General features: G+C 47.3%; 1 protein-coding gene across 18 annotated transcripts in view; it reads left to right on the top strand.

Moving 5' to 3' along the window:
* The first annotated feature begins 7,676 nt into the window (after nucleotides 1–7,676).
* LOC133166154 (SUN domain-containing ossification factor-like) overlaps nucleotides 7,677–26,251 on the top strand; it is an 84,167-nt gene continuing 65,592 nt past the window's right edge. For 12 of the 18 annotated variants that reach the window (XR_009717704.1, XR_009717703.1, XM_061296200.1 and 9 more), the window contains exons 1-2: nucleotides 7,678–8,039; nucleotides 20,510–20,557. Coding sequence is in view for 16 of the 18 variants with exons in the window: in XM_061296200.1 (XP_061152184.1) it covers nucleotides 7,981–8,039; nucleotides 20,510–20,557 (107 nt within the window). In the remaining 2 variants the exon portion in view is untranslated. Of the gene's footprint in view, nucleotides 8,040–20,509; nucleotides 20,558–26,251 lie in introns of all 18 variants that reach the window. The other 6 variants (XM_061296194.1, XM_061296192.1, XM_061296191.1 and 3 more) reach the window with 4 other exon arrangements.

Genomic DNA, 26,251 nt, shown 5'->3' with positions numbered 1-26,251 from the left:
GGGTGGGAGGCAGTTCACTTCCAAACAGCAGCTCTGGGAGGCTATTCTGAAATCCTGCAAAGACATTCAACCAGAAACTGTCCAAAATCTCACAAGGTCAATGGATGCAAGGATTGTGAAGCTGCTGTTAAATAAAGGCTCCTATGTTAAAATGTAACTTGTTTGTTTTTGATTGAAAAATCCGCCGGCCAAAGAGGGGGCGCGGACGCGAAACTCACGCCGGGCAGGAGAGCTCAAAAGCCGGGTAACATTTCAAGGAACCACCGCGGAGCCAAAGAGGGGGCGCGGACGCGAAACTCACGCCGGGCAGGAGAGCTTGAAAGCCGGGTAACATTTCAAGGAACCACCGCTGACTATTTTGGGAAAATCTGAGATAAATATCACTTGCATAATAATTTGGAACACGGTGAAAAGCCGGGTAACATTTCAAGGAACCACCGCGGAGCCAAAGAGGGGGCGCGGACGCGAAACTCACGCCGGGCAGGAGAGCTTGAAAGCCGGGTAACATTTCAAGGAACCACCGCTGACTATTTTGGGAAAATCTGAGATAAATATCACTTGCATAATAATTTGGAACACGGTGTAGTTATAGCGGTTTCCTTGAATAAGTGTTGATAACGAGTTGGACCAATTATCAACATCTCAGTTTTATCTGGGTTAAGACGAAGGAAGTTGAGAGACATCCATTGCTTGATCTCCGCAAGGCACGCCTCAAGATTACAACAATCCCGCGGATCTGTCATCGATAACGGCATATATAATTGGGTGTCATCCGCATAGCATTGAAAATTAATATTATATTTACGTATTATGTCCCCAAGCGGAATCATATAAATATTAAAAAGAATTGGTCCGAGAACCGATCCCTGTGGGACACCACACGTAACATTATAGAGCTCCGAGGACGCATTGCCATGGACCACTCGGTGCGTCCTGTTTGATAGATAGGAATGGAACCAGCCTAGTGCTGACCCTGAAATACCAACACAACTTTTAAGACGCCCTAATAAAATATCTAAGTCTACAGTGTCGAAGGCAGCACTAAGATCGAGTAGTAACAGTACAGACGAAGTGTTTGAATCCATAGCTATGAGGGTTAGGGTTAACCCTTTAGCAAGTGCTATCTCAGTGGAATGATTAGGTCTAAAACCAGACTGAGAAGTGCCATATCGATTATTGGCGACCATGTAATCAATAAGCTGCTGCGCTACTACTTTTTCAAGAAGTTTTGCTATGAATGGGAGGTTTGAAACTGGCCTATAATTACTGAGACAGTCCGGGTCAAGATTTGGTCGCTTAAGTAACGGTTTAATGATAGCGGTTTTAAAGGCTGTTGGCACTATCCCAGAGGAGACAGGCAGATTGATTATATTTAAGACGGACGGTCCCAAAATTTGAAATAATTCTTTAAGTAGTTTGGCTGGAAGAGGGTCGTTTGTTGTTTGTTTAGCCGCACTAACCAATTGTGTAAGCCTTTCAAGAGACACGCTTTTAAAAGTTGAGAGGGTTGTTGCATGATCATCAGCGTTGGTAAACGGCGGGCTCGACCGAGTGATTGGAATTGTATTCTTGATCTCATCCCTAATGGATTCAATCTTTTGAGCAAAAAATTTCATGAACTCGTCAGCTGAGTGGAAGGAACTATCGGGGGTCGGCTGGCGCAGAGTCAGCTTTGCTGTATCAAATAGGTGTTTCGGATTGTTTTTATTGAGATTAATAACTTGTGAAAAATACCGAGTTTTTGCTAAGATAAGCGCATCTTTATATTTCAGGAGGCTATCCTGCCATGCCTGATGGAAAACCTTTGGTTAGACGCCATCTGCGCTCATTCTTTCTACATAATTGCTTAAGCGTACGCGTTTCATCTGTGAACCACGGAGTAGGCACTCTACGGTGAGTTTTCAGACGTAACGGCGCCACAGAGTCAATGGCATTTAACAATGTCGCATTGAATTCATTTGTAAGATTATCAATAGAGCCGGCGTATGTGAGAAATATAGCGGTTGCCGGCGACAGTATCTCAGATAGCGCAGTTGCAGTCATGGAGTTGAAATGACGGCTCCTATAATGCTGATTGCTCTCTTGTCTTTGACAAGGAACTAGAATTTCAAACTTTATTAAGTAATGATCAGACAAAACAGTAGTGTATGGCAGTACTGCTATATTTGAGGTTGCAAGTCCTCGGGATAATACCAGATCTATGGTATTTCCATTCTTATGCGTTGCTGCCTGTACGGCTTGCGTAAAACCAAACGTATTAGTTAAAGTCTGAAACGCCGAAGTAAGTGGCTCTGACGGTAAATTCATGTGGATGTTGAAATCGCCCATGATAATTATATTATCCGCATTGGTTACTAGATCAGCCACAAATTCTGAAAATTCATCCAGGAAGCAAGAGTAAGCCCCGGGTGGACGGTAAATAACAGCAAGATAAAATGACGGTAAAGCGGTGGATCGGACAGTGAGAACTTCAAATGTTTTAAATACGTTGATCAAACGAGGCCTAAAACTAAGCTCGGAATTCGAGATGAGGGCGACACCCCCACCCTTTTTTTGAGGACACGCCATATGCAAGCTCACAAAATTTGGAGGCGAGGCCTCATTAAGCGGCATCAGTTCATTAGGTTTTAACCAGGTCTCGCAGAGACCAAAAACGTTTAGATTATGTTCTGTGATGAGATTATTAACGAGAATGGCTTTCGTATGAAGCGATCTAATATTCATAAAACCAAGTTTAAGTGTAATTGGTCGATCCGGGTGCATATCTATCGAAGGATATTTATACGAGATGCGAGTAAGATTGTGTTCTCTAGGCCTGACATCACCTCTCAAATGTTTGTTAGCGCGGTGGGATGATACGACCGTGGGAATCTGATTGTAAATATTTGTTACACGTGTAGAATTATCTGAAACCGGCACCGTTTCATCAGCAAAACCGGTCGGGGTGGAGTGATTGGATTTGTCTACTACCCCAGAAGAAAGTGTGTTTATGTGTCCTGTAGCACTATTCAAACTATCACGCTCTAGTCTACACAAGGAGCTATATGCATGCTGGGAGTCTAGCCTAGCGCTAGTTAATCTTATCTTAACAGACTCCAAACCCATCCTGACAGGTGGTCTAATCACCTGTGACCCGGCCTGCTCTAAAGTGACCTGTCATGTGTGGCTCAAACAGTAATCTATATTCCTAGAAAGAGTCAACCGCTTCTTTGCTCGCTTCGACGCTCAGAACAGCACTTGCCCGCTGAAAGCCACTCCCCCTTCACACGAGCTGCCCCTGTGCCTCTCCGCCGACAGCGTGAGGAGGGCGCTTGCCGCTATCAACATCCGTAAGGCGGCGGGCCCTGACAACATCCCGGGTCGAGCGCTGAAGGACTGCGCTGGTGAGCTGACGGATGTCTTCACAGACATCTTTAACACTTCCCTGCAGCAGGCCATCGTCCCGTTGTTTTTCAAAGCTGCCACCATCGTACCTGTGCCGAAGAAACCCGCTCCGTCCTGCTTCAATGACTACCGCCCCGTGGCGCTTACGCCCATCATCATGAAGTGCTTTGAGCGGCTTGTCATGGAGCACATCCGATCCGTTCTCCCCCCCACCATTGACCCCTTCCAGTTTGCGTACCGAGCCAAACGGTCCTCTGAGGATGCCATCTGCTCTGCCCTCCACTCAGCCCTCACCCACCTGGAGAGAAGGGACTCGTATGTGAGATCGCTGTTTGTGGACTTCAGTTCTGCCTTCAACACCATTGTGCCACAACGCCTCATCAGCAAACTTGACACGCTGGGCCTCAGTACCTACCTCTGCAACTGGCTACTGGACTTCCTCTGTCAGAGGCCACAGGTAGTACGTGTTGGCGACAAAATCTCCGCCAGCATCACGCTGAGCACGGGGGCCCCCCAAGGCTGTGTGCTCAGTCCGCTGCTCTTCACCCTCCTGACGCATGACTGCACTGCAACCTACAGCGACAACCGTATAGTGAAGTTTGCTGACGACACGACTCTGGTGGGTCTCATCACCAAGGGAGACGAGACTCAATACAGGCTGGAGGTTGACCTTCTGACCACGTGGTGCAGGGACAACAACCTCCTGCTGAACGTCGACAAGACCAAGGAGATTGTTGTGGACTTCCGGAAGGGTCACACCCAACACCTGCCGCTGACCATCGACGGTGCTGTGGTGGAGAGAGTGAGCAGCGCCAAGTTCCTGGGGGTGCACATCAGTGAAGATCTCTCCTGGTCCACCAAGACCGCATCACTGACAAAGAAACCCCAGCGCCGCCTGTACTTCCTGCGGAAACTCAGGCGAGCGAGCGCCCCTCCGGCCGTCATGACTACATTTTACCGCGGCACCATTGAGAGTGTCCTCTCCAGCTGTATTGCTGTTTGGGGTGGCAGCTGCACTGACTACAACTTGAAGGCCCTGCAGCGCATAGTGAACACGGCTGGTAAGATTATTGGTGCTTCGCTCCCCTCCTTGAAGGACATTTACGCCTCCCATCTCACCCGCAAGGCGATCACGATTGTGAGTGATGTGAGTCACCCCGCTCACTCTTTGTTCGAGCTTCTGCCCTCTGGGAAGAGGTACAGAAGCCTGCGCTCCCGCACCACCAGACTCTCAAACAGCTTCATACTCCAGGCTGTCAGGATGCTGAACTCGCTTCCCCGTTCTGCGTAGCGTCCTGTACTTTTACTGTCTGTATGCACACTGGCTTTTATCCGTTGTGTTATCTATTTATTTATTATTTATTGTTACTCTTATTATTTATTGTTTGTGCCTTCTTGTTTTTTATATTGCGTCGTTTACTTGTATGTCTATCGTGTAATATGTCTTGTCACCGTGGGATAGGGTAAACGTAATTTCGATCTCTTTGTGTGTCTCGGCATGTGAAGATGTTGACAATAAAGCAGACTTTGACAAGTCAAAGTCAGCTTTATTGTCAATCTCTCCACATGTCACAACACACAAAGAGACCGAAATTACGTTTTCTCTATCCCACGGTGATGAGACATATTACACGATAGACATACAAGTAAGCGACGCAATATAAAAACAAAAAGGCAAAAATTCAAACAATAAATAGTAAGAGTGATGAATAAATAATAAATAAACAGATAACACAATAAATAAGAGGAGCAAAACGGAGCCAGCAAGTATAGCGCAAAAGTACAGGACGCTACGCAGAACGGGGAAGCGAGTTCAGGATCCTAACAGCCTGGAGTATGAAGATGTTGTTGAGTCTGGTGGTGCGGGAGCGCAGGCTCCTGTACCTCTTCCCAGAGGGCAGAAGATCAAACAAAGAGTGAGCGGGGTGACTCACATCACTCACAATCGCGGTCGCCTTGCGGGTGAGATGGGAGATGTAAATGTCTTTCAAGGAGGGGAGTGAAGCACCAATGATCTTACCAGCCGTGTTCACTATGCGCTGCAGGGCCTTCAAGTTGTAGTCAGTGCAGCTGCCACCCCAAACAGCAATACAGCTGGAGAGGACGCTCTCAATGGTGCCACGGTAAAACGTAGTCATGACGGCCGGAGGAGCGCTCGCTCGCTTGAGTTTCCGCAGGAAGTACAGGCGGCGCTGGGCCTTCTTTGCCAGTGATGCGGTGTTGGTGGACCAGGAGAGATCCTCACTGATGTGCACCCCCAGGAACCTGGCGCTCCCCACTCTCTCCACCACAGCACCGTCGATGGTCAGCGGCAGGTGTTGGTTGTGACCCTTCCGGAAGTCAACAACAATCTCCTTGGTCTTGTCGACGTTCAGCAGGAGGTTGTTGTCCCTGCACCACGTGGCCAGAAGGTCAACCTCCAGCCTGTACTGAGTCTCGTCTCCCTTGGCGAGGAGACCCACCAGAGTCGTGTCGTCAGCAAACTTCACTACGCGGTTGTCGCTGTAGGTTGCAGCGCAGTCATGCGTCAGGAGGGTGAAGAGCAGCGGACTGAGCATGCAGCCTTGGGGGGCCCCCGTGCTCAGCGTGATGCTGGCGGAGATCTTGTCGCCCACACGTACCACCTGTGGCTTCTGACAGAGGAAGTCCAGTAGCCAGTTGCAGAGGTAGGTACTGAGGCCCAGTTTGTCAAGTTTGCTGATGAGACGTTGTGGCACAATGGTGTTGAAGGCAGAACTGAAGTCCACAAACAGCAATCTCACATACGAGTCCCTCCTCTCCAGGTGGGTGAGGCGCCTTCACGGTTAGGGTGAAGGCCGTCCTTCCTCAGCAGGTCGGGGCGGCCCCAGAAGGAAGGCCAGTTATCTATAAAATACAGTCCCTGCTTCTTACAGAACCCAGCCTTCCATCGATTAAGGGAGACTAATCTACTAAACCTCTCATCAGTGCCTCTCCCAGGCAGGGGGCCAGAGACAAATGCTCGATGCCGACTCATCTTTCTGACGAGATCACAAGTCCTCGCTATGTTTCTCTTTGTGATCTCCGATTGCCTCATCCTAACATCATTGGAGCCGACCTGTATCACTATGTCCGAGTAGCTAGTGTTGATAGAACTACGCTGTTGACTAGACCTATTCCGAGTCAGCTCCCTAAGATTAGCTTCTATGTCGGGTGCTCTGCCCCCAGGAATACACATTACCGTGGCTGGATTTTTAAGCGTAATATTTCGGGTAATGGAGTCACCTATGACCAAAGTGCGAGGGCCAGTAGACCGAGATGACTTTGGACGGCTATGCGTCTTACCTGGCTCATAGCGATTAGCAAGCCGCTTGGGGCTCCGTCGTAGTAAAGAGAGAGCTGAGCCAAAAGGCAAAACTCTCAATTTACCGGTCGATTTACGCTCCTACCCTCACCTATGGTCACGAGCAATGGACCGTGACCGAAAGAATGAGATCCCGGATACAAGCGGCCAAAATGAGTTTTCTCCGCAGGATGTCCGGGCTCTCCCTTAGAGATAGGGTGAGAAGCTCGGTCATCCGGGAGAGACTCGGAGTAGAGTCGCTACTCCTCCACGTTGAGAGGAGCCAGATGAGGTGGCTCGGGCATCTCATCAGGGTGCCTCCTGGACGCCTCCCTGGGGAGGTGTTCCGGGCATGTCCCACCGGTAGGAGACCCCGGGGACGACCCAGGACGCGCTGGAGAGACTATGTCTCTCAGCTGGCCTGGGAACGCCTTGGGATCCCCTGGGTGAGCTGGATGAAGTGGCTGGGGAGAGGGAAGTCTGGGAGTCCCTCCTGAAGCTGCCGCCCCCGTGACCCGACCCCGGAAAAGCGGAAGATGGATGGATGGATAATGATGATAATAATAATAATAATAATAATAATAATAATGATAAAAGTACATCTCAAACCAGCAATCTAATGTGAAACCGCAGTTGATATATTGGATAACAATATTTAGGCATAAATATGCATACACGTTATTTAAAACCTACTATAAGTAAATCGTAAATCTACATTCTGGCTTACATAGTTCACGGTAGGGGACGCAACACGTCCACTCACTGATCCGTTGATGCACAGGAAGGCAGTTCCCTCACTGATCCGTTCTCGCGATAAACTGAAAATGCGAATCACTCAGTGAGTTCACTCACAAATTCGTTCGTTGGCGAACGGGAAATGCAATTCACGACTCGTTCGTGAACGGGAAGTTACGTCATTTTCTTCTTCGTTTTGTTTTCCGGCAAGGTGGCACCAGGTTCAGTGGGCATTACTACAACCTACTGGTTGAAGTTATATGAACGGAAAAAAAGAACAAATCACTTTAGGAAGTGATCCGTTCACTCTCGTTCACTCAAAAGATTTGTTCTTTTTAAACGAGTCGTTCACTGACGAGCCAACACTGAAAGCGTGACGTAGTGGCAGTTGGTAGCAGTTTGTTTTGCTATCAAGCTACAGTAAGAACTCTCCGATGTTGGCTAAGTTTAGCTTTACTTGCTGGTCAGCGTGTCTCCCCGACAGCAGAGAGGACATATAGGTCGACGAATTTGACAGCCTGTTCAAGCACGTCGAGAATGTCTTTCCCGACAGGACAGGGATGAAGATGATAATATGGCGAGTCGTGGCATTGTGGCTATCTTTGTCACTACTAAGTTGGTAAGTTTCCATATTTTTCTCGTTTACGTTAATTGCTATTTGGTAGTCAGATCTAAACTCCTAATGTTTTTCCAACCAAAATTGTTTCAACCTAAATTGTTAAAGTGGAATCGATTAAGGCCAAATTCCGCCCTACGTGTTTAGTTAGCTTGTGCTAGTTAGCAAGTAGTTAGCTTGTGCTAGTTAGCAAGCTGCTATGTTGTGATGTGGCACCTGGTTGATTTAGCAGACTCTGTGATCAGTAGGTTTTGCTAACCCGTCCGAGACATTGTCTTGTTTTTTACCAAATTGCGGATGCTCGGGTCGTCCTTTCACCACCAATGGACCAAAAGATGTTTTTAGCGAAGACATCAGCACTGATGCGACTGGTCCAAATAAGACACTCAAATAAATGCCCTCCTTCACAATTCACGCGACTATGCAATACAGATTTGGCTCTTCGAGATTAAAACTCTCACGTCAGTAGTAGTACTGGATGCACCTGCTGCGAAAGATAAAGAAGCAGATCACAGGCAATCGAAAAGAAAGAGATTGCACTACATCAGGGGTCTCAAACTCAATTTACCCGGGGGCCGCTGGACGTAGATTCTGGGTGAGGCTGGGCCGCAGCAGGTTTTTCACAAGAAAAGCTCTTACAAAAACATTCCAGAGTTATCAAAAGTCTTTGTTTATTCATCCTTTTTTGTCTTAGAAAATTTAAATAAATTAACAACTCATAAGAAAAAAATAAATCAGTAAGAAATAAAATGATAACAATAATAATTCAGCAGATATAGAAGACTGAATAAACCAAATATAGTTGCTGACTAGAGAAATGTAATTATTATTCAGATTCAAATATCTGTATTAACAGCTCTTTAACCTGTAACTTTCTGAACATGAATGGAACATTGAACATAAACTGTTATGAACATGGCTTCTTCTGCCTACTTCTTACTGCTAGAGACCTGGCAGCGCTTCCTCTTGCATAGCCGAGCCACATTTGGCTTAAGGGAGGAGGCAGTCGAGACCCTCAGTAGGGCTTGAAGATGCTCATCTGTTAGTCTGGACCTGTACTTGGACTTATTGAAGTTCAAGGTAGAGAAGAGCTTTTCACACAAGTATGTGCTGCCGAAAAGACACATGATCCGCTTGAACATTCGGGAAAGCTCAGGAAAGCTGGGGGGCAATTCTCTCAAAAATTGCCCAAGCTTGTCTGTGTAGCACCCTTTTAAACCACTCAGTGTAGAACTTACCAGAGAATGGTGGGTGCTTGGGTCCGGTTTGCCCTCAGGTGGATACCACGAAGGTTCACCTAATTAAGTGAGGTCGGTGAAAACTACCAACCAAACAAACACTCGCTAAAATGAGACACAGAGCAACTATAACGTATTGGCGAAATTAGAACGAGCCATATTTTAATACACAAAACGAAAATAAATCCACATAGAACAGGGGTGGGCAAACTTTTTGACTCGCGGGCCGAACTGGGTTCTAAATTTGGACCGGAGGGCCGGACCAGGAGCAGATGGACGTAGGCGTTGTGTGAAGTCATATAAGCGACCTGTAAAGGTCATTGCATAAAAGATCTTGGCCTTTAGTAGGTAGTAAAGCATGGATATTCCAAACAAGTTTTTTGAAAACAAATGCATTTATTAACAGCATTAAAAAAATAATAATTCACTAAAAAACTGCTATCAGTGATTCTCGTAAAATACGACACTGTTATTATGAATAACAATCTCCATCACTTCAGTGCCTGCAGGTCAGATTAATGAAAGATGTTTATCTTATGAGATCACATCAAACGGCAAACATTCTGACCAAATATATCATCTTGAAGAATCGGGTGAAAGCATACATCCAAATAAAGTAATCAAAACAGCAACACGGTGAGGGGTATCTGAAAATCAGAGCAGAGTTTTAACTCGCAAACACCTGGTAACAGAGGTGAGGAAACGCGAAACACTTCCTTAAAGTAAGCCTTAAGAACTTTACAGGTTAAGATTAGTCGCAAATAGGTGGTGCATCAATGTCCTTGAGCATCCTGCATTTTTTCAAATGCATTTTTTTACAATAAACTTGAGAGCCTCCCGTTCATTTTCAGTGGGAACAGTGTTTTTGGTCTCCCTTTTTTGCTAGTGCGTCATAGTCTGGAGTAAAATTTGTTGTGGCAATTCTTAGGCGAGATCCGACGTGTTGGTCCGTTTACCTTGATCTGTGACGGGTTGATGTTGATGTGGCTGAACGTCACGTCGCGTACGTCGAGCCAAATTGGCCACTCTTTTTTAACATTCGGCACTCACTTCTTTTTTTCGGGCCACTCATTTTAATGGAAGGATTCCAGGGGAAGGTTTGTGGGTGGCTTTAGCGCAAAACTGCATCTGAAAGCTCAGCGCGCGAATTATAAGAATGCTGTCGTCAAAGCCCACGCTCTAAATTCGGGACTGATACGAATAGAGCGAGAGTGCGCCAAGTCCGTACTACTGAGTACGTACACGCACTTGTGAGTGTGCACCGAGCTTTCTGACACGGCTTCCGGTAGTAAATGCGCAGGCGAGCGCTTCGCCATCTACTGGGAAAACGCAGTCATTGCAGGCAAAATGACCAAAAAAAAAAAGTTTAATACAATTTGTTCAGGGTTGGCGGGCCGGATTAAACGGTCCCGTGGGCCGGATGTGGCCCGCGGGCCGTAGTTTGCCCACCCCTGACATAGAACAATGGCAAAAGACAAACTTCTTTTCACACGCGCACACGGATACACACACGCTTTTCACACGCGCACCCGGATACACACACGCTCAGAATTTTAGTGTAGTGGGCCCACTCACACACACACGCACACTCAGTACTCACGACGTATGAAATGTCCCTTTCAGTCCGCACCACCCCGTTGCAGGCCTGTTTCCCCGCCTTGCTCACTACTCAGCAAAGCTAAAATTCCTTGTCGGTTTTTTGCAGCTTGAGTACGTGGCAATAAAGTCAAAGTCAAAGTCAAAGTCAGCTTTATTGTCAATCCCTCCACATGTCACAACACACAAAGAGACCGAAATTACGTTTTTCTCTATCCCACGGTGACGAGACACATAACACGATAGACATACATGTACGCGACACAATATAAAAACAAGAAGGCAAAAATTCAAACAATCAACAGTAAGAGTGATGAATAAATAATAAATAAACAGATAACACAATAAATAACGGAGCCAGCAAGCATAGCGCAAAAGTAAAAAACATCATAAACAAAAAGGCACAAACAATAAATAAGAGTAATAACAAGTAATAAATAATAAGAGCCAGTGTGCATTCAGACAGTTCAGACAGTAAAAGTACAGGACGCTACGCAGAACGGGGGAGCGAGTTCAGGATCCTAACAGCCTGGAGTATGAAGCTGTTTGAGAGTCTGGAGGTGCGGGAGCGCAGGCTTCTGTACCTCTTCCCAGAGGGCAGAAGCTCGAACAAAGAGTGAGCGGGGTGACTCGCATCACTCACAATCGTGGTCGCCTTGCGGGTGAGATGGGAGGTGTAAATGTCCTTCAAGGAGGGGAGCGAAGCACCAGCAATCTTACCAGCAGTGTTCACTATGCGCTGCAGGGCCTTCAAGTTGTAGTCAGTGCAGCCGCCACCCCAAACAGCAATACAGCTGGAGAGGACGCTCTCAATGGTGCCGCGGTAAAATGCAGTCATGACGGCCGGAGGAGCGCTCGCTCGCCTGAGTTTCCGCAGGAAGTACAGGCGGCGCTGGGCTTTCTTTGCCAGTGACGCTGTGTTGGTGGACCAGGAGAGATCCCCACTGGTGTGCACCCCCAGGAACTTGGCGCTGCTCACTCGCTCCACCACAGCACCGTCGATGGTCAGCGGCAGGTGTTGGGTGTGACCCTTCCGGAAGTCCACAACAATCTCCTTGGTCTTGTCGACGTTCAGCAGGAGGTTGTTGTCCCTGCACCACGTGGTCAGAAGGTCAACCTCCAGCCTGTATTGAGTCTCGTCTCCCTTGGTGATGAGACCCACCAGAGTCGTGTCGTCAGCAAACTTCACGATACGGTTGTCGCTGTAGGTTGCAGTGCAGTCATGCGTCAGGAGGGTGAAGAGCAGCGGACTGAGCACGCAGCCTTGGGGGGCCCCCGTGCTCAGCGTGATGCTGGCGGAGATTTTGTCGCCAACACGTCAAGTCAAGTCAAGTTTATTTGTATAGCCCTAAATCACAAGCAGTCTCAAAGGGCTTCACATAGACAGAAATTGACAATTATTCTCAAAGCATCCCCTGATCTTAAGCTCCCAAAAGGGCAAGGAAAAACTTAAAAACCCCTACCAGGGGAAAATGAGAAACCTTGAGAAGGGACCACAGATGGAAGGATCCCCCTTTCAGGATCACCAAGTTGAAATGGATGCAGAGAGGGCACAAATGATACAACATGAAAATCAATTAAATAAAAAGTGGATGTCCATGTCATAGCAGAGGGCTGCCGAAGGAGCCCTCAATTGTCCTGGCAGTGTCTTCGAGGAGGTTGAGCTGCAGTTCCCCCATCCTGAATTGGCCCACGAGAATCCAGATAGCCGCTGTCAGCATGGGTGCCACCTAACCACCTCCCCGGCCGGGGAGGGGGGAGGGAGGTGGTGGAGAGGGAGAGAAAACAAACTCCAGCCGAATCGGCCACTACAGGTTGGTTAAAGGCCATGTCATAGAAATGTGTCTTTAAACGTGTCTTAAATGTTTCTACTGAGGTAGCAGTCCTAATATCCATTGGTAGGGCATTCCAAAGCTCTGGAGCCCGAATAGAAAATGCTCTAGAGCCTGCAGACATTTTCTTGGCCCTCGGTGTCGCTAAAAGGGTAGCGTTTTGCGAACGAAGGTTACGAGACGGAACATAAGGAACAACTAGGTCGACGAGATATGAAGGCGCTAAGCCATGCAGCGATTTATAGGTTAGTAGAAGAACCTTGAAGTCACATCTTAAATGGACCGGGAGCCAATGTAAGTTGGCTAGTATTGGGGTAATGTGATCAAATTTTCTTGTCCGAGAAAGCAGCCTTGCAGCAGCATTTTGTACTAACTGTAGACTTTTGATGCGGGACTTAGGAAGACCCGAAAATAGTACATTACAGTAGTCCAGGCGCGACGTGACGAACGCATGTATAATAGTTTCCGCATCACCAGTCGAGAGGATCGGACGAATCTTTGCAATATTACGTAGGTGAAAAAACGCAATTCTGGTTATATTCTTAATGTGCTTTTGAAAGGAGAGAGTTTGGTCAAATATTACCCCGAGATTAGTTACAGTATCGCTTTGATTGATAGTACTACCTAACACGTACTACCTGTGGCCTCTGACAGAGGAAGTCCAGTAGCCAGTTGCAGAGGTAGGTACTGAGGCCCAGCGCGTCAAGTTTGCTGATGAGGCGTTGTGGCACAATGGTGTTGAAGGCAGAACTGAAGTCCACAAACAGCAATCTCACATACGAGTCCCTCCTCTCCAGGTGGGTGAGGGCCGAGTGGAGGGCAGAGCAGATGGCATCCTCAGAAGACCGCTTGGCTCGGTACGCAAACTGGAAGGGGTCAGTGGTGGGGGGGAGAACGGATCGGATGTGCTCCATGACAAGCCGCTCAAAGCACTTCATGATGATGGGCATAAGTACCACGGGGCGGTAGTCATTGAAGCAGGACGGAGCGGGTTTCTTCGGCACAGGTACGATGGTGGCAGCTTTGAAACACGACGGGACGATGGCCTGCTCAGGGCTCGAAGCTTATTATTTGCCCAAGTTGCCCTCGGGCAAGTTGGAGAAAATTTTACTTGCCCGAAACAAAATTTTACTTGCCCGAATTTTTTTGGAGTGGAATTTTACTTGCCCGACACATTTTTGCAATAAAAAAGACAACACTATAAGTTTTGCCTTCATATGCCTTCGTATCCGCCAACCGGAAACAAGCTCTGCTGGTGCGCAGGCGCAGAAGAGCCAGGGACGGGTGAGGCAGCATGCATTTAATTACGAAGCGCTTTGCCGTTATCAATGTATTGCAGACTTACACGAGAAACTAACCGCTCCCTAGAAAACAAAATGTCGGACCAGAAGCGGCAGAAGTTGCGAGAAATTATGCACAAAATCGTCTTTTTACAGCTTGAAAACATGGTATTATGGCAGGGCAAGTTCGGGCAAGTGAGGAAAAATTCTACTTGCCCGTCTGCCATCGCTACTTGCCCCGGGCAATCGGGCAATCGTTAGTTTCGAGCCCTGCCTGCTGCAGGGAAGTGTTAAAGATGTCCGTGAAGACATCCGTCAGCTCACCAGCGCAGTCCTTCAGCGCCCGACCCGGGATGTTGTCAGGGCCCGCCGCCTTACGGATGTTGATGGCGGCAAGCGCCCTCCTCACGCTGTCGGCGGAGAGGCACAGGGGCAGCTCGTGTGAAGGGGGAGTGGCCTTCAGCGGGCAAGTGCTGTTCTGAGCGTCGAAGCGAGCAAAGAAGCGGTTGAGGTAATTGAGCAGACGGACGTCGCCTTCACAGCTCTGCGGCGCGGGCTTGTAATCCGTGATGGTCTGAATGCCCTGCCAAAGGCTCCGTGCGTCCCTGCTGTCCTTGAAGTGGGCGGTAATTTTGCACGAGAACGCCCTCTTTGCTTCTTTGATGCCCCGGGACAGGTCGGCCCTCGCAGTCCTCAAGCCAGCCTCATCCCCTGCTCTAAAGGCTTTGTCCCTGGCCCTCAGCAGCCTGAAGACAGCCCCTGTCAGCCATGGCTTCCGGTTAGCCCGAGTGACGATGGATTTTGAGAGAGTCACATCATCAATACACTTCCTGATGTAGGAGGAAACAGAGTCAGTATACTCCTCAATGTCTGTCCGATCGTCGCAAGTGGCAGCCCTCCTAAACATGTCCCAGTCAGTAGAGCCAAAGCAGTCACGCAGTGCATCAGAGGCACCCTCAGGCCACACCCGTACCTGCTTGCGAACCGGCCTGGACGCTCTCACCATTTGTCTGTATGCGGGCAAAAGCATAACAGTGATATGGTCAGAAAGTCCAAGATGGGGGAGGGGGGCGGCTTTGAAAGCTCCTTTATGCGAAGAGTAGACCCGGTCCAGGAAGCTGTCGCCACGCGTAGGAAAATTAACATGCTGGTGAAGCCTCGGAAAAACAGACTTCAGGTTAGCATGATTAAAATCCCCAGCGAAGATGGTGAAACCGTCAGGGTGCGCTGTCTCTTGTTCACTGACAGCCTGGTACAGTTCACTAAGAGCCGCGACCCTGTCGCCTTCGATGTTGGAAGGCGGGATGTAAACCGCGACTAGCAGAATCGCGGTAAATTCCCTTGGCAGGTAAAAAGGACGGCACTTAATGATCACGAACTCCGCCAGTGGCGAGCAGTGCTTGCATACCACTACAGAGTCCCGGCACCATTCGTCACGGATGTAGACGCATATTCCACCTCCACGAGATTTCCCCCCTTGTACAATGGCCCGGTCCGCCCGATAGCACGCTAGCCGCTCCAGATGTACGGCAGAGTCCGGAATGTTGACAGTCAACCAAGTCTCAGTGAACACGAGCACACAGCAGTCCCGCACTGTCCGGTTTGTAGATTGCAGCAGGCGAATGTAATCCATTTTGTTGTCCAGCGATCGAACATTCGCCAGAAGAATGGAAGGCACGGCCGGGCGAGCAGGGCTGGCCGCCAGCCTGGCCCGGACGCCCCCGCGTTTGCCCCTCTTCAGCCTCCTCGCACACCGCTTTCGACGCTTCCCAACCGGGGGAGGAATAGCAGACGAGCCCGGCGACGCTTCAGGACGTAGCAGTCCGAGCTCCTTTGATGTTCCCGCATCAAAGTCCAGAACTCGACAAAACTCGCTTTTGCCGATATCAAGCAGAACCTGCCTGCCGTACTTGTAGCACGACTCAGTACGACGAGACGAACAAAAAAAACTGCCGGACAAACACTCATTAGACGGACAAAACACCGTTTGGGCGGGACAGAGAGAGGTCGCTGCGTATGCACGCGCCGCCATCTTGAAAAGTGTGTCGGTCTCGGTTGTCCGTAGCTTGTGTGCGTGGCAAGATATGGTCTCTGTCGTCGGGTAGCTTGAGTGCGTGGCAAGATATGGTCTCTGTCGTCGAGTAGCTTGAGTGCGTGGCAACGAGATGGCAACGTAGCTCAGACGTTAACCGCGGTTGCTACGGCCTTGCTAATTTCCGGTTCCATGCTCGCTCCTCTTGCGACAACAAACTTTCCCGACGCGGCAAAAACTAACAGTCTGTACGTATCTTAAAACATACCACTGTATTCTTAGCAAATTATTTACCACCAACACCCTCAATTCCTTCGGAAGGATACCGCATACGTCCGTTCCGCTCAGTCTTTTTCAACTCTTTTTTCCCGGGGGGAAAAAACCTCTCCCCAACAACAGCCAATCACATTTGACTATGCAATGCCAATTTGTTTAATTGACCAATGAAATGGTATGAACACAAACACAACCTAACTTGCTTAAACAGACAGTTTACTTTTAAGTTTGGGTGACCTATATTTAAATAAAAAATAGGATTTATATACTATCATAATAATGAATATTATGACAATTACTGTAACAGAAATAATTAAATAAACTATTAGTCTGGTAATCACCGGGCTACACTCTCCCCCTTCTAAAAGGTTTTGATGTCCTCATCAAAAAAGGACTTACAGACATAATATAGTCAGCAAGTTTAAAGGGAAAAGGCCGAATTTGAACAAGTGAAACACACCAGAGGGTTTGACATGAGCTTCTTCTGGAGTTGCTGTAAAGCCCACTTCCCACCAACACTCCGTGGCTTAAAACAGTAACTGGATGGTCACAGGGTTCTCCAAGTTCATCATAACTCAGCCTGACCACTGGAAGAGTGACTCTCTTAGAACGTTCCACTTTCTGAATTTCCACTTCAGTTCTCTGACTTGAGTTGAGCTCTGTTTCCCCCTCTAAATCGTTGACTTCTGGGTCAGCATTGGGAGGCAGGCTTAGGCTCTCACTGACAATTGACTGTGCATTAGCCTCATCTTGAGCTTGTCTCGGCATGTCGTAGACTGGTAGAGCTTGGCTTATTGGCAACCTGGGATGTGTCTGTAACTTGTCCCAGGCAATCTTCCAGTAATTTGTCCACTGTTCCTCCTCGCAATCAGACTCAGAGGACATTCCTTCCTCGTGGTCGGGTGACTGTGGCTGTTCTTTTGTCTTTTGTTGGGATCTGGTTACCCGTCCTTGTTGTGGCTGCTCATCACCCTCGTCCACAGGGAGTCTCACGAGGTAACCGATGGGTAACAGATGATTACGATGGATGGTCTTCTCCACTCCCATGCCTCTCTCAGGCTTAATCTTGTAGACTGGTAGGTTCGACAGTTTTTCCACCACCACATACGGTGAGGGTCTCCATTTACATCTCAGTTTTTGTTTGCCTTGAACTCCAAAATTTCTCATCAGAACTCGGTCACCTTTGTCCAGAACTTGTTCTTTGACATGCTTGTCATGTGCTCTCTTGTTTCTTTGGTGGTTTTTGTCCGATGTCTCTGTAGCTAGTGTGTAAGCGCTTTGGAGGTCCCTCTTGAGATTGGCTACGTACTGGTGATAGGACTTGCCTTTTGGACTGGTATCGGCCACGTCAAAACAAACATCAACTGGTAGACGAGCTTCTCGGCCAAACATCAACAGATAGGGTGAGTAACCAGTGGCTTCATTCTGTGAACAATTGTAGGCGTGAACCAGTTGACTGATCTTTTGACTCCACTTTTGCTTCTGCTTGGTATCAAGAGTGCCTAGCATTGACAAAAGCGTACGGTTGAATCTTTCTGGTTGAGGATCCCCCTGAGGATGGTAAGGAGATGTTCTGGATTTTTGAATGCCTAACATCCTCAGGAGATCTTGGATCAACTTGCTTTCAAAATCCCGCCCTTGGTCAGAATGTATGCGGGCAGGGAGACCATAATGTACAAAGAACCGTTCACACAGAATCTTGGCTACAGTCATGGCTTTCTGGTCTTTGGCTGGAAAGGCTTGAGCGTAGCGGGTAAAATGGTCAGTCACTACCAGGATGTTAGCATAACCTTGAGAGTCTGGTTCAAGTGACAGGAAATCGATACACACGAGGTCTAAAGGCCCTTGGCTGGTTATCTGATTCAAAGGAGCAGCTTTTTGGGGCAGGGCTTTGCGGGTGATGCAATGGCCACAGTTTTTTACATACTGCTCCACTTCGGCACCCATCTTGGGCCAGTAAAATCGATCTCTGATAAGTTCAAGTGTCTTGTCTATGCCTACGTGACCAGACTCATCGTGTAGGGATTTCAGAACCATGGTGACATACTCTTTGGGTAGAACTAGCTGGTGCACTGGGGACCCATTTCTTTGCACATTTCTGTAGAGCAGGTTTTCTAGCTCTTGCTTGCTTCTTTATTCAACAGTGTGGAAATCGGGTTTTCAAAAGTGGCGAATGGTGTACCACCACTCAGTGATTGTTTGACTGGGGCAATATTAGGGTCATGGTCTTGGGCTTGGATGAGATCTTTATGACTGAACTGTGTTAATGAACCAAGATCCAGCCGAACTGGGTAGACGAAGGACTCAGGAATGGCGTCTGGGGACACTCCGAGCGATTCTGCGACGGTTGTGGACTCTTTATGGGTTTCTCTGCAAGTAATTTGTTTGCAGAGAGCTTTGACACCCTCCAGAGACACACTTTGCCATTCTTGTTTGGTATCGGAAACGGGCTTTTGCGAGAGTGAATCAGCATCTATATTGTTCCTGCCTGGTCTATACTGCAGGGTAAAATTGTAGGTGGACAAGGCGGAGAGCCAACGATGTCCTGTTGCGTTGAGTTTGGCAGTCGTGAGAATGTAGGTGAGCGGGTTGTTGTCTGTTCTCACAGTAAACTGAGCTCCATATAAATAATCGTGGAATTTGTCGACTACAGCCCACTTGAGTGCCAAAAACTCCAGCTGGTGTACTGGATAGTTCTTTTCAGATGTACTTAGCTTGCGGCTGGCGAAAGCGACTGGTCTTAACCCTTCTGGGTACTCCTGATTTAGAACGGCACCCAAACCTTGATAACTTGCATCGATGTGAAGCATGTAAGGTTTGGTCAGGTCAGCGAATGCCAGCACAGGAGCACTTGTGAGGCAGTGGATGATCCTTTGGAAAGCCTCTGAACAGGACTTGTCCCACCGATCACCGAAAGGCTCTTCTTTTTTGTAATAGTTCTTGTCTGGTGAAGGATTGGATTTTTTCTTCTTTTGTGTTGGAGGATAACCCTTGCATAGCTCGGTTAACGGACGAACGATGATGGAAAAGTTTTTGATGAATCTACGGTAATAACCACAAAACCCCAAGAAAGACTGGAGAGATGTGAGGTCTGTAGGTTGCGTCCACTTGGTCACAGATTCAACTTTGGCGGGGTCTGTGGCAATTCCATGCTCCGAGACGATGTGCCCAACATAGTTCACTTGGGGGCGACAAAACTGACACTCATCCAGAGACAGCTTGAGCCCAGCTTCTTCAAGGCGGTTAATGACTTTGAGAAGTCTTTGTTCGTGTTCCTCTAATGTTTTGCCAAACACAATCAGGTCATCCAGATAAACAATAACCTCTAGCATGTGCATGTCCCCAACTGTCTTCTCCATCAGTCTCTGGAACGTTGCAGGGGCACCAGTAATTCCTTGTGGCATCCGCTCAAACTGGAAAAAACCCAGGGGACATATAAATGCAGTTTTTTCTTTGTCCTCTTTGGCCATTGGGATTTGGTAGTAGCCACTGCGCAGATCCAGCACCGAAAACCACTTGCTGCCGGACAAACAGTCAAGGGCGTCGTCAATGCGAGGCACGGCATACTGATCGGGAATGGTTCTGCGGTTCAAGGTGCGGTAGTCGACACACATGCGAAGTTGGCCATTCTTTTTACGTGCAAGGACAATCGGGGATGCGTAGGGACTCCTTGATTCCTTTATGATTCCAGCAGCCAGCAGACCTTGTAGATGACGCCGGAGATCATCCAAGTCAGCAGGTGCAATGCGCCGAGACCGTTCTCTGAAAGGAGTGTTATTGTTTACCCGTATGTTATGCACTACTCCTCTTGCCAAACCCACATCCCACTCCTCTGTAGAAAACACATTGGGATGCTGAGCAAGCTTTGTACTGAGTCTTTCTTTCCATTCTTCGCTGATGTCTGAATCACTAAAGTTAAACAAGCAGGGGTCCATAGCTGGAACAATATTGGGATGGGAGCTTGGTGTATCAGTCACAACATCAGCGACATGTAAATGTGCAATCACAGTCCCCATAGGGATAGCAGTTGACTTTAGAGACTCATTTCGCAGAAGCACCAGAAACTTATTGGGGTCTAACATCTTAGAGAATAACACCGTTGGTTGGACTAGGACACTTGGAGGAAGAGAAGGTGAGTGAGCACGTTCAGTGAGGAGTATACTGTCTCCAAGGGTTTTCCTTTCTTTGACTCGACAAATGGCAATGTGTTCTGTGCCAGGTGCTATGATGAGAGGACCAGGACCTGCCCATTTTACATCAGCAACAGGTAAGTTGGTGTCGTCTTCGGGCCTTTTTTCTTCAGAAGAAGGTGAGTAGTTTTCTTTGTGCACTTGAACTTTAACGGACTTTACATTTTCCAGGACTTTCTGAGTAGAGTTTGACTGAAAAGGCCGAACACCCTTGACATTGGTGCCAATAAGAACGGGTATTGTCTCGGAACAACGAGGGTCAGGACACACCAAAGCCAGAACAGACACAGCCTTGGCTTTGTTCCATTTTGACTTGTCTGGCAGCCCCAACTCAACTTGCACATAGCCTTTATAGGGGTAACTATCTTTTGAGTCACTCAGGCCCCATATGGACAGACCAGTCACCGGGTTCAGCGGGATATGTGACAGATTTTCACTGTACCAGCTGTCAAAAATGATGGTAACTTGGGAGCCGCTATCCATGAGTGCCGTGCAGGGGTTGCCATTAATAGTTACTTGGGCAGTAGAAGGAGGTCCAACGAGACCTTCTGGCAAACTGTAGGTCTGCATGTGGACAGAACTCCTCTTCACATTTGCATTTGTATTATTTTCTCTTGCCTCTTCAGGTCTTTGACCTTGCGTGGACTTTCTTTGAGCTTGTAGGAGTTTCTGTATTACTTTGGGATAGTTCTCTGGAGCAATACATTTAGTTGCAATGTGCCCATCTTCGCCACACCGGTAACAAAAGAAATCACTTGAGTTTCTGGAAGTGAAAGTTCTTTGCTGCTGGGGCTTAGACGGAGTTTCTCTTTGACGGTTCTCAGAGGCTGAACTGTACTTGGGCTTAATTGACATTGCTGAGACTTGTTTTCTGAGCTTTACCACCTCTTTCTTTAGGGCTTGTACGTTTTTATCTTCTGAGCTCTCTGTTTTTATATCGACAGACGGGAAAAAACTTGTCATATTCCCACATGGCATTGATGAGGACGTAGTGAGCTCACATACTTGCGTTTTGAGTTGGTCTATTTCTGCCTTTAAACCTGTGATCTCAGTGTCTGAAGTTAACATGGCACTTTTTGCATAAACTGCTTTGGACGGTTGTAGTCTGCGGCGTGAAGCTTCATGCTCCTCTTCCTGACGTATCTCAGTGAGTAGCTGCAGGAAAATGGGCGGATTATCACGTCGTTCTCTCAGTCGGAGGTTCAGGATCATAAAATCAGATCTGGTGGCTCCTTTGATGAGCTGGTCGATGCGAGCGCGATCTTTGTGATCTACCCTTATGCCCCCTTTTTGGACGACTTTATTCAGGACTCGCTCCATGCGCCTCAAAAACTCGGATAGTTTCTCACTTGGGTGTTGGCACAGCATTCTGTAGGTAAAATAAAGTTCTTCTCCGCTCTCTGGTGTACCAAATGTACCAGTGGACGTTGCGCTGGGGTCATTGAATCGGACAGCTTGCAGGACCTCTAGTGCAGGACCTTTAACACTTTCCCTAATCCTCATCCTCTTTTCTCTTTCCGGACGTTCACATTCCTCAATCATGAGTCTGGCTTGTTCAATCCAATTTTCCAACTGTTCTTCTCCAGATGGTGTGGGCGTAACCCCTGAGAAGGTCCGCAGTCTCCTGAATGGGCTGATGTCACTGCTGGTGGGCTGTTGTGTCTGTTTCAAGATTTTACCAACAGCTTTGATGATAGCCTCAGGAGAGGACGCTTGCAGTGGGGGAATCAAACTAGGATGGGTTTGTGGCACACTTGGACCATCACTGGCTGCCTCATTCTCTAGTGCAGAAACTACAAAGATCCTCCATGGCCCAACAGAACATTCGGGAAATACATCAACAGGAATTGCGCTGGTATTGACCTTCTCTTTCCACTCACACAGCACAGTTAGGCTTTGAGAATGTGGGTCAAACATCCTTCCTCTCACTTTGACTCTCCCAAGTGCTTTGATTGTCTGCAAGGTTTCTTCAATGGTATTTGTTTCAGCCTCTGCAGGAACGTCTTTCAACAGCAAAGCGTTGGCCAGGTCTGTGCCTTCTCCAATACACCAGTTCTTCAGCTGAGCCATTCCCCCTGGTTGTGCAGTTACTTGGATCACTTGTCAGGACTAAATTTGATGGGCTTTAGTTTTTACAAGTAGCATTTAAATTTTAAGGGGATAACTAAGGCTTCGTTAAGGTGACTAACTTAAGGGTAAAGAATACAGAATTATTTTATTTTCTTATTATTACTATTAAACCTACACTTCTCTGGGTCAAACTAAATGTAGTTAAATGTAGTGCTATTTTATAACTATTTTAGAGCTAAATCAATCCCAGCGGTGCCTCCATTTTATGTAGCACCCTTTTAAACCACTCAGTGTAGAACTTACCAGAGAATGGTGGGTGCTTGGGTCCGGTTTGCCCTCAGGTGGATACCACGAAGGTTCACCTAATTAAGTGAGGTCGGTGAAAACTACCAACCAAACAAACACTAGCTAAAATGAGACCCAGAGCAACTATAACGTATTGGCGAAATTAGAAAGAGCCATATTTTAATACACAAAACGAAAATAAATCCACATAGAACAATGGCAAAAGACAAACTTCTTTTCACACGCGCACACGGATACACACACGCTTTTCACACGCGCACCCGGATACACACACGCTCAGAATTTTAGTGTAGTGGGCCCACTCACACACACACGCACACTCAGTACTCACGACGTATGAAATGTCCCTTTCAGTCCGCACCACCCCGTTGCAGGCCTGTTTCCCCGCCTTGCTCACTACTCAGCAAAGCTAAAATTCCTTGTCGGTTTTTTGCAGCTTGAGTACGTGGCAATAAACGGTCTCGGTTGTCCGTAGCTTGTGTGCGTGGCAAGATATGGTCTCTGTCGTCGGGTAGCTTGAGTGCGTGGCAAGATATGGTCTCTGTCGTCGAGTAGCTTGAGTGCGTGGCAACGAGATGGCAACGTAGCTCAGACGTTAACCGCGGTTGCTACGGCCTTGCTAATTCCCGGTTCCATGCTCGCTCCTCTTGCGACAACAAACTTTCCCGACGCGGCAAAAACTAACAGAGTCTGTACGTATCTTAAAACATACCACTGTATTCTTAGCAAATTATTTACCACCAACACCGTCAATTCCTTCGGAAGGATACCGCATATGTCCGTTCCGCTCAGTCTTTTTCAACTCTTCCTTTTTTCCCGGGGGGAAAAAAACCTCTCCCCAACAACAGCCAATCACATTTGACTATGCAATGCCAATTTGTTTAATTGACCAATGAAATGGTATGAACACAAACACAACCTAACTTGCTTAAACAGACAGTTTACTTTTAAGTTTGGGTGACCTATATTTAAATAAAAAACAGGATTTATATACTATCATAATAATGAATATTATGACAATTACTGTAACAGAAATAATTAAATAAACTATTAGTCTGGTAATCACCGGGCTACATCTGCTTTCCCACTCACCTCCCTGAACTTGGCTTTGAGTTCAGAGTTGCACTGCAGGTCAATGAGCTCCATTTGAAGCACAGGGGGGGCATCTTGCACATCAAAGCAGAAGGGGTCTGCATAAATTTGAAATGTGGCTCTGTGCGTCTTGAAGTCTGCAAATCTCTGTTTAAATTCCTCTTCTAGCTTTAAAATGGCATCCACATACTTCTCACTACTGAATGGTGTGCCTGAATCAATGAGTGCTTTGCATGTTGGGAAATGGCTAAGGTTTGTCTGAGAAAGCTGGGCTTTCCATAACATGAGTTTTGTAGAGAATGCTCTCACGTTGTCATAGGCAGCACTGACAAGTTGCCCCTGGCCTTGTAACTTCTTGTTCAGTACATTAAGCTCATGTGTAATATCAACAAGAAAAGCCAAGTCCATGAGCCATTTGGGGTCACTTAGCACGGGAACAGCAACCCCATCTTTCTCCATGAAGGCTTTCACTTCCGCTCTCAACTCAAAAAATCTCTTCAATATGCTTCCCCTGCTGAGCCAACGTACCTCGGTGAAGTAGAGCACATCCCCATGTTTTGACTCCATTTCCTCTAAAAAAGCACGGAACCTTCTGTGCTTTAAGCCCCTGGATCTGATGTAGTTGATACATTTCACAACGACAGACATAACATTGTCGAACTTCAGGCATTTGCTGCAAAGGGCCTGCTGATGGATAATGCAGTGCAGAGCAATGGCCTCCTCCACACTCTCCTCTTCCAATTTTTTTTTAACGAGTGCCACCAGTCCATTTTTCCTCCCTGTCATTGATGGCGCTCCATCAGTTGTTATTCCAGCAAACCTCTTCCATGATAAACCGGCATTCTCAATGGCCTCACATAGCTGGTGAAATATCTCCTGAGCGGTGGTCTGGCCATGCATTGGAATAACTGAGAGCAGCTCCTCTATGACTTCAAAATTGTCATCAACACCATCCCGGACACAGATGGCAAGCTGGGCAGTGTCGGTGATGTCTGTGGTCTCATCAAGAGCGACTGAGTATACACTGAAACATTTTGCTTTTTCACACAGTTGATCATAAACGTCACTTGACAGATCAGTAATGCGCTCTGCCACAGTGTTGGCAGAAAGGCTAATGTTGCTAAACTGACCTTGTTTTTCTGGACAGACAATACTTGCAGCCTGTAATATGCAGTTTTTGACAAATTCACCTTCTGTGAATGGCTTTCCTGCTTTAGCAATCATCTCGCTAACCACATAGCTAGCTTCGACTGCTGCATCATTCTCTTTGGTTGCTTTCTTAAAGAAATCCTGTTGCCTCAGTAGACCTGTTTTAAGATTAACAACCCGGTTGGCTCTCTCATCTCCCTGGCATTTCTCATACTCCTCAGCATGTCTAGTTGGGTAATGACGTCTCAAGTTGTATTCTTTGTGCACTGCAACTTTCTCTGTGCAAATAAGACACGTCGGGATGCCCCTGTGCTCAACAAAGAAATATTGCACTTCCCACTTCTCCTGAAATTGTCTGTGCTCATCACCAACCTTTCTCTTCACTGCAGGCTTTGAACAAGACATGTTTGGGGCTTTTGTAATATTATTTAGTTCTACTTGATGTCACTGTCGCGTTTCAGTTTCGGTGTTTTTCGGCGCTTCCGCATCCGGTCACATTGCCGCGCGTTCGCAATCATAGACATAATAAAAGGGTAGACCCTGCTGGGGGTGCTGCGCGGCGAGAAATGCGGCCGCCATCTTGGTCAGATGACCAATCGCTAATTCTGTTGTCACGAGCCTGAGCTACGGGAGCCCACAGGTGTTAAAAATATAAAAAACCCAGATGCATGTGAGAAAAAATGCGCGGGCCGCATTAACACAAAGATTTTATTTCAGGCAGGGGGCCGCAAAACATTGTCCTGAGGGCCGCAATTGGCCCGCGGGCCGCGAGTTTGAGACCCCTGCACTACATGATTACATTAGCTTGAACAAAACAATCCAGTAGCAAGACCTAAAATCCTGCAAGAACAAATCCGGATAATGGCCTAGTACATAAAGCGCAGTGTTGTGCTGTGAGATGAATTTCAGTGAGAACACCAGTTAGTTTTACTAATTTCAGTCTTATCTTAACTGATAAAGTGCATGCGCTGTATATTCCACTTTAATGTGTCTGACCTCTTTTGCGTTCTGGCAATGTGGTTCATTATATTGCTACAACATCATCTAGTTTATGATCTTAGTCTCCAGCAAAAAGTATTGAATTTGGCCTTACAGTTCTAATACTTTTCGGCACAGGACAAACATGTATTTGATTGAGTGTGTATAGTATGTTC

Source organism: Syngnathus typhle, linkage group LG13, assembly GCF_033458585.1.
Source record: "Syngnathus typhle isolate RoL2023-S1 ecotype Sweden linkage group LG13, RoL_Styp_1.0, whole genome shotgun sequence".
NCBI lineage: Eukaryota > Metazoa > Chordata > Actinopteri > Syngnathiformes > Syngnathidae > Syngnathus > Syngnathus typhle.
The sequence above is the reverse complement of the archived record's forward strand: the minus strand, read 5'-3'. Positions and strand labels throughout refer to the sequence as shown.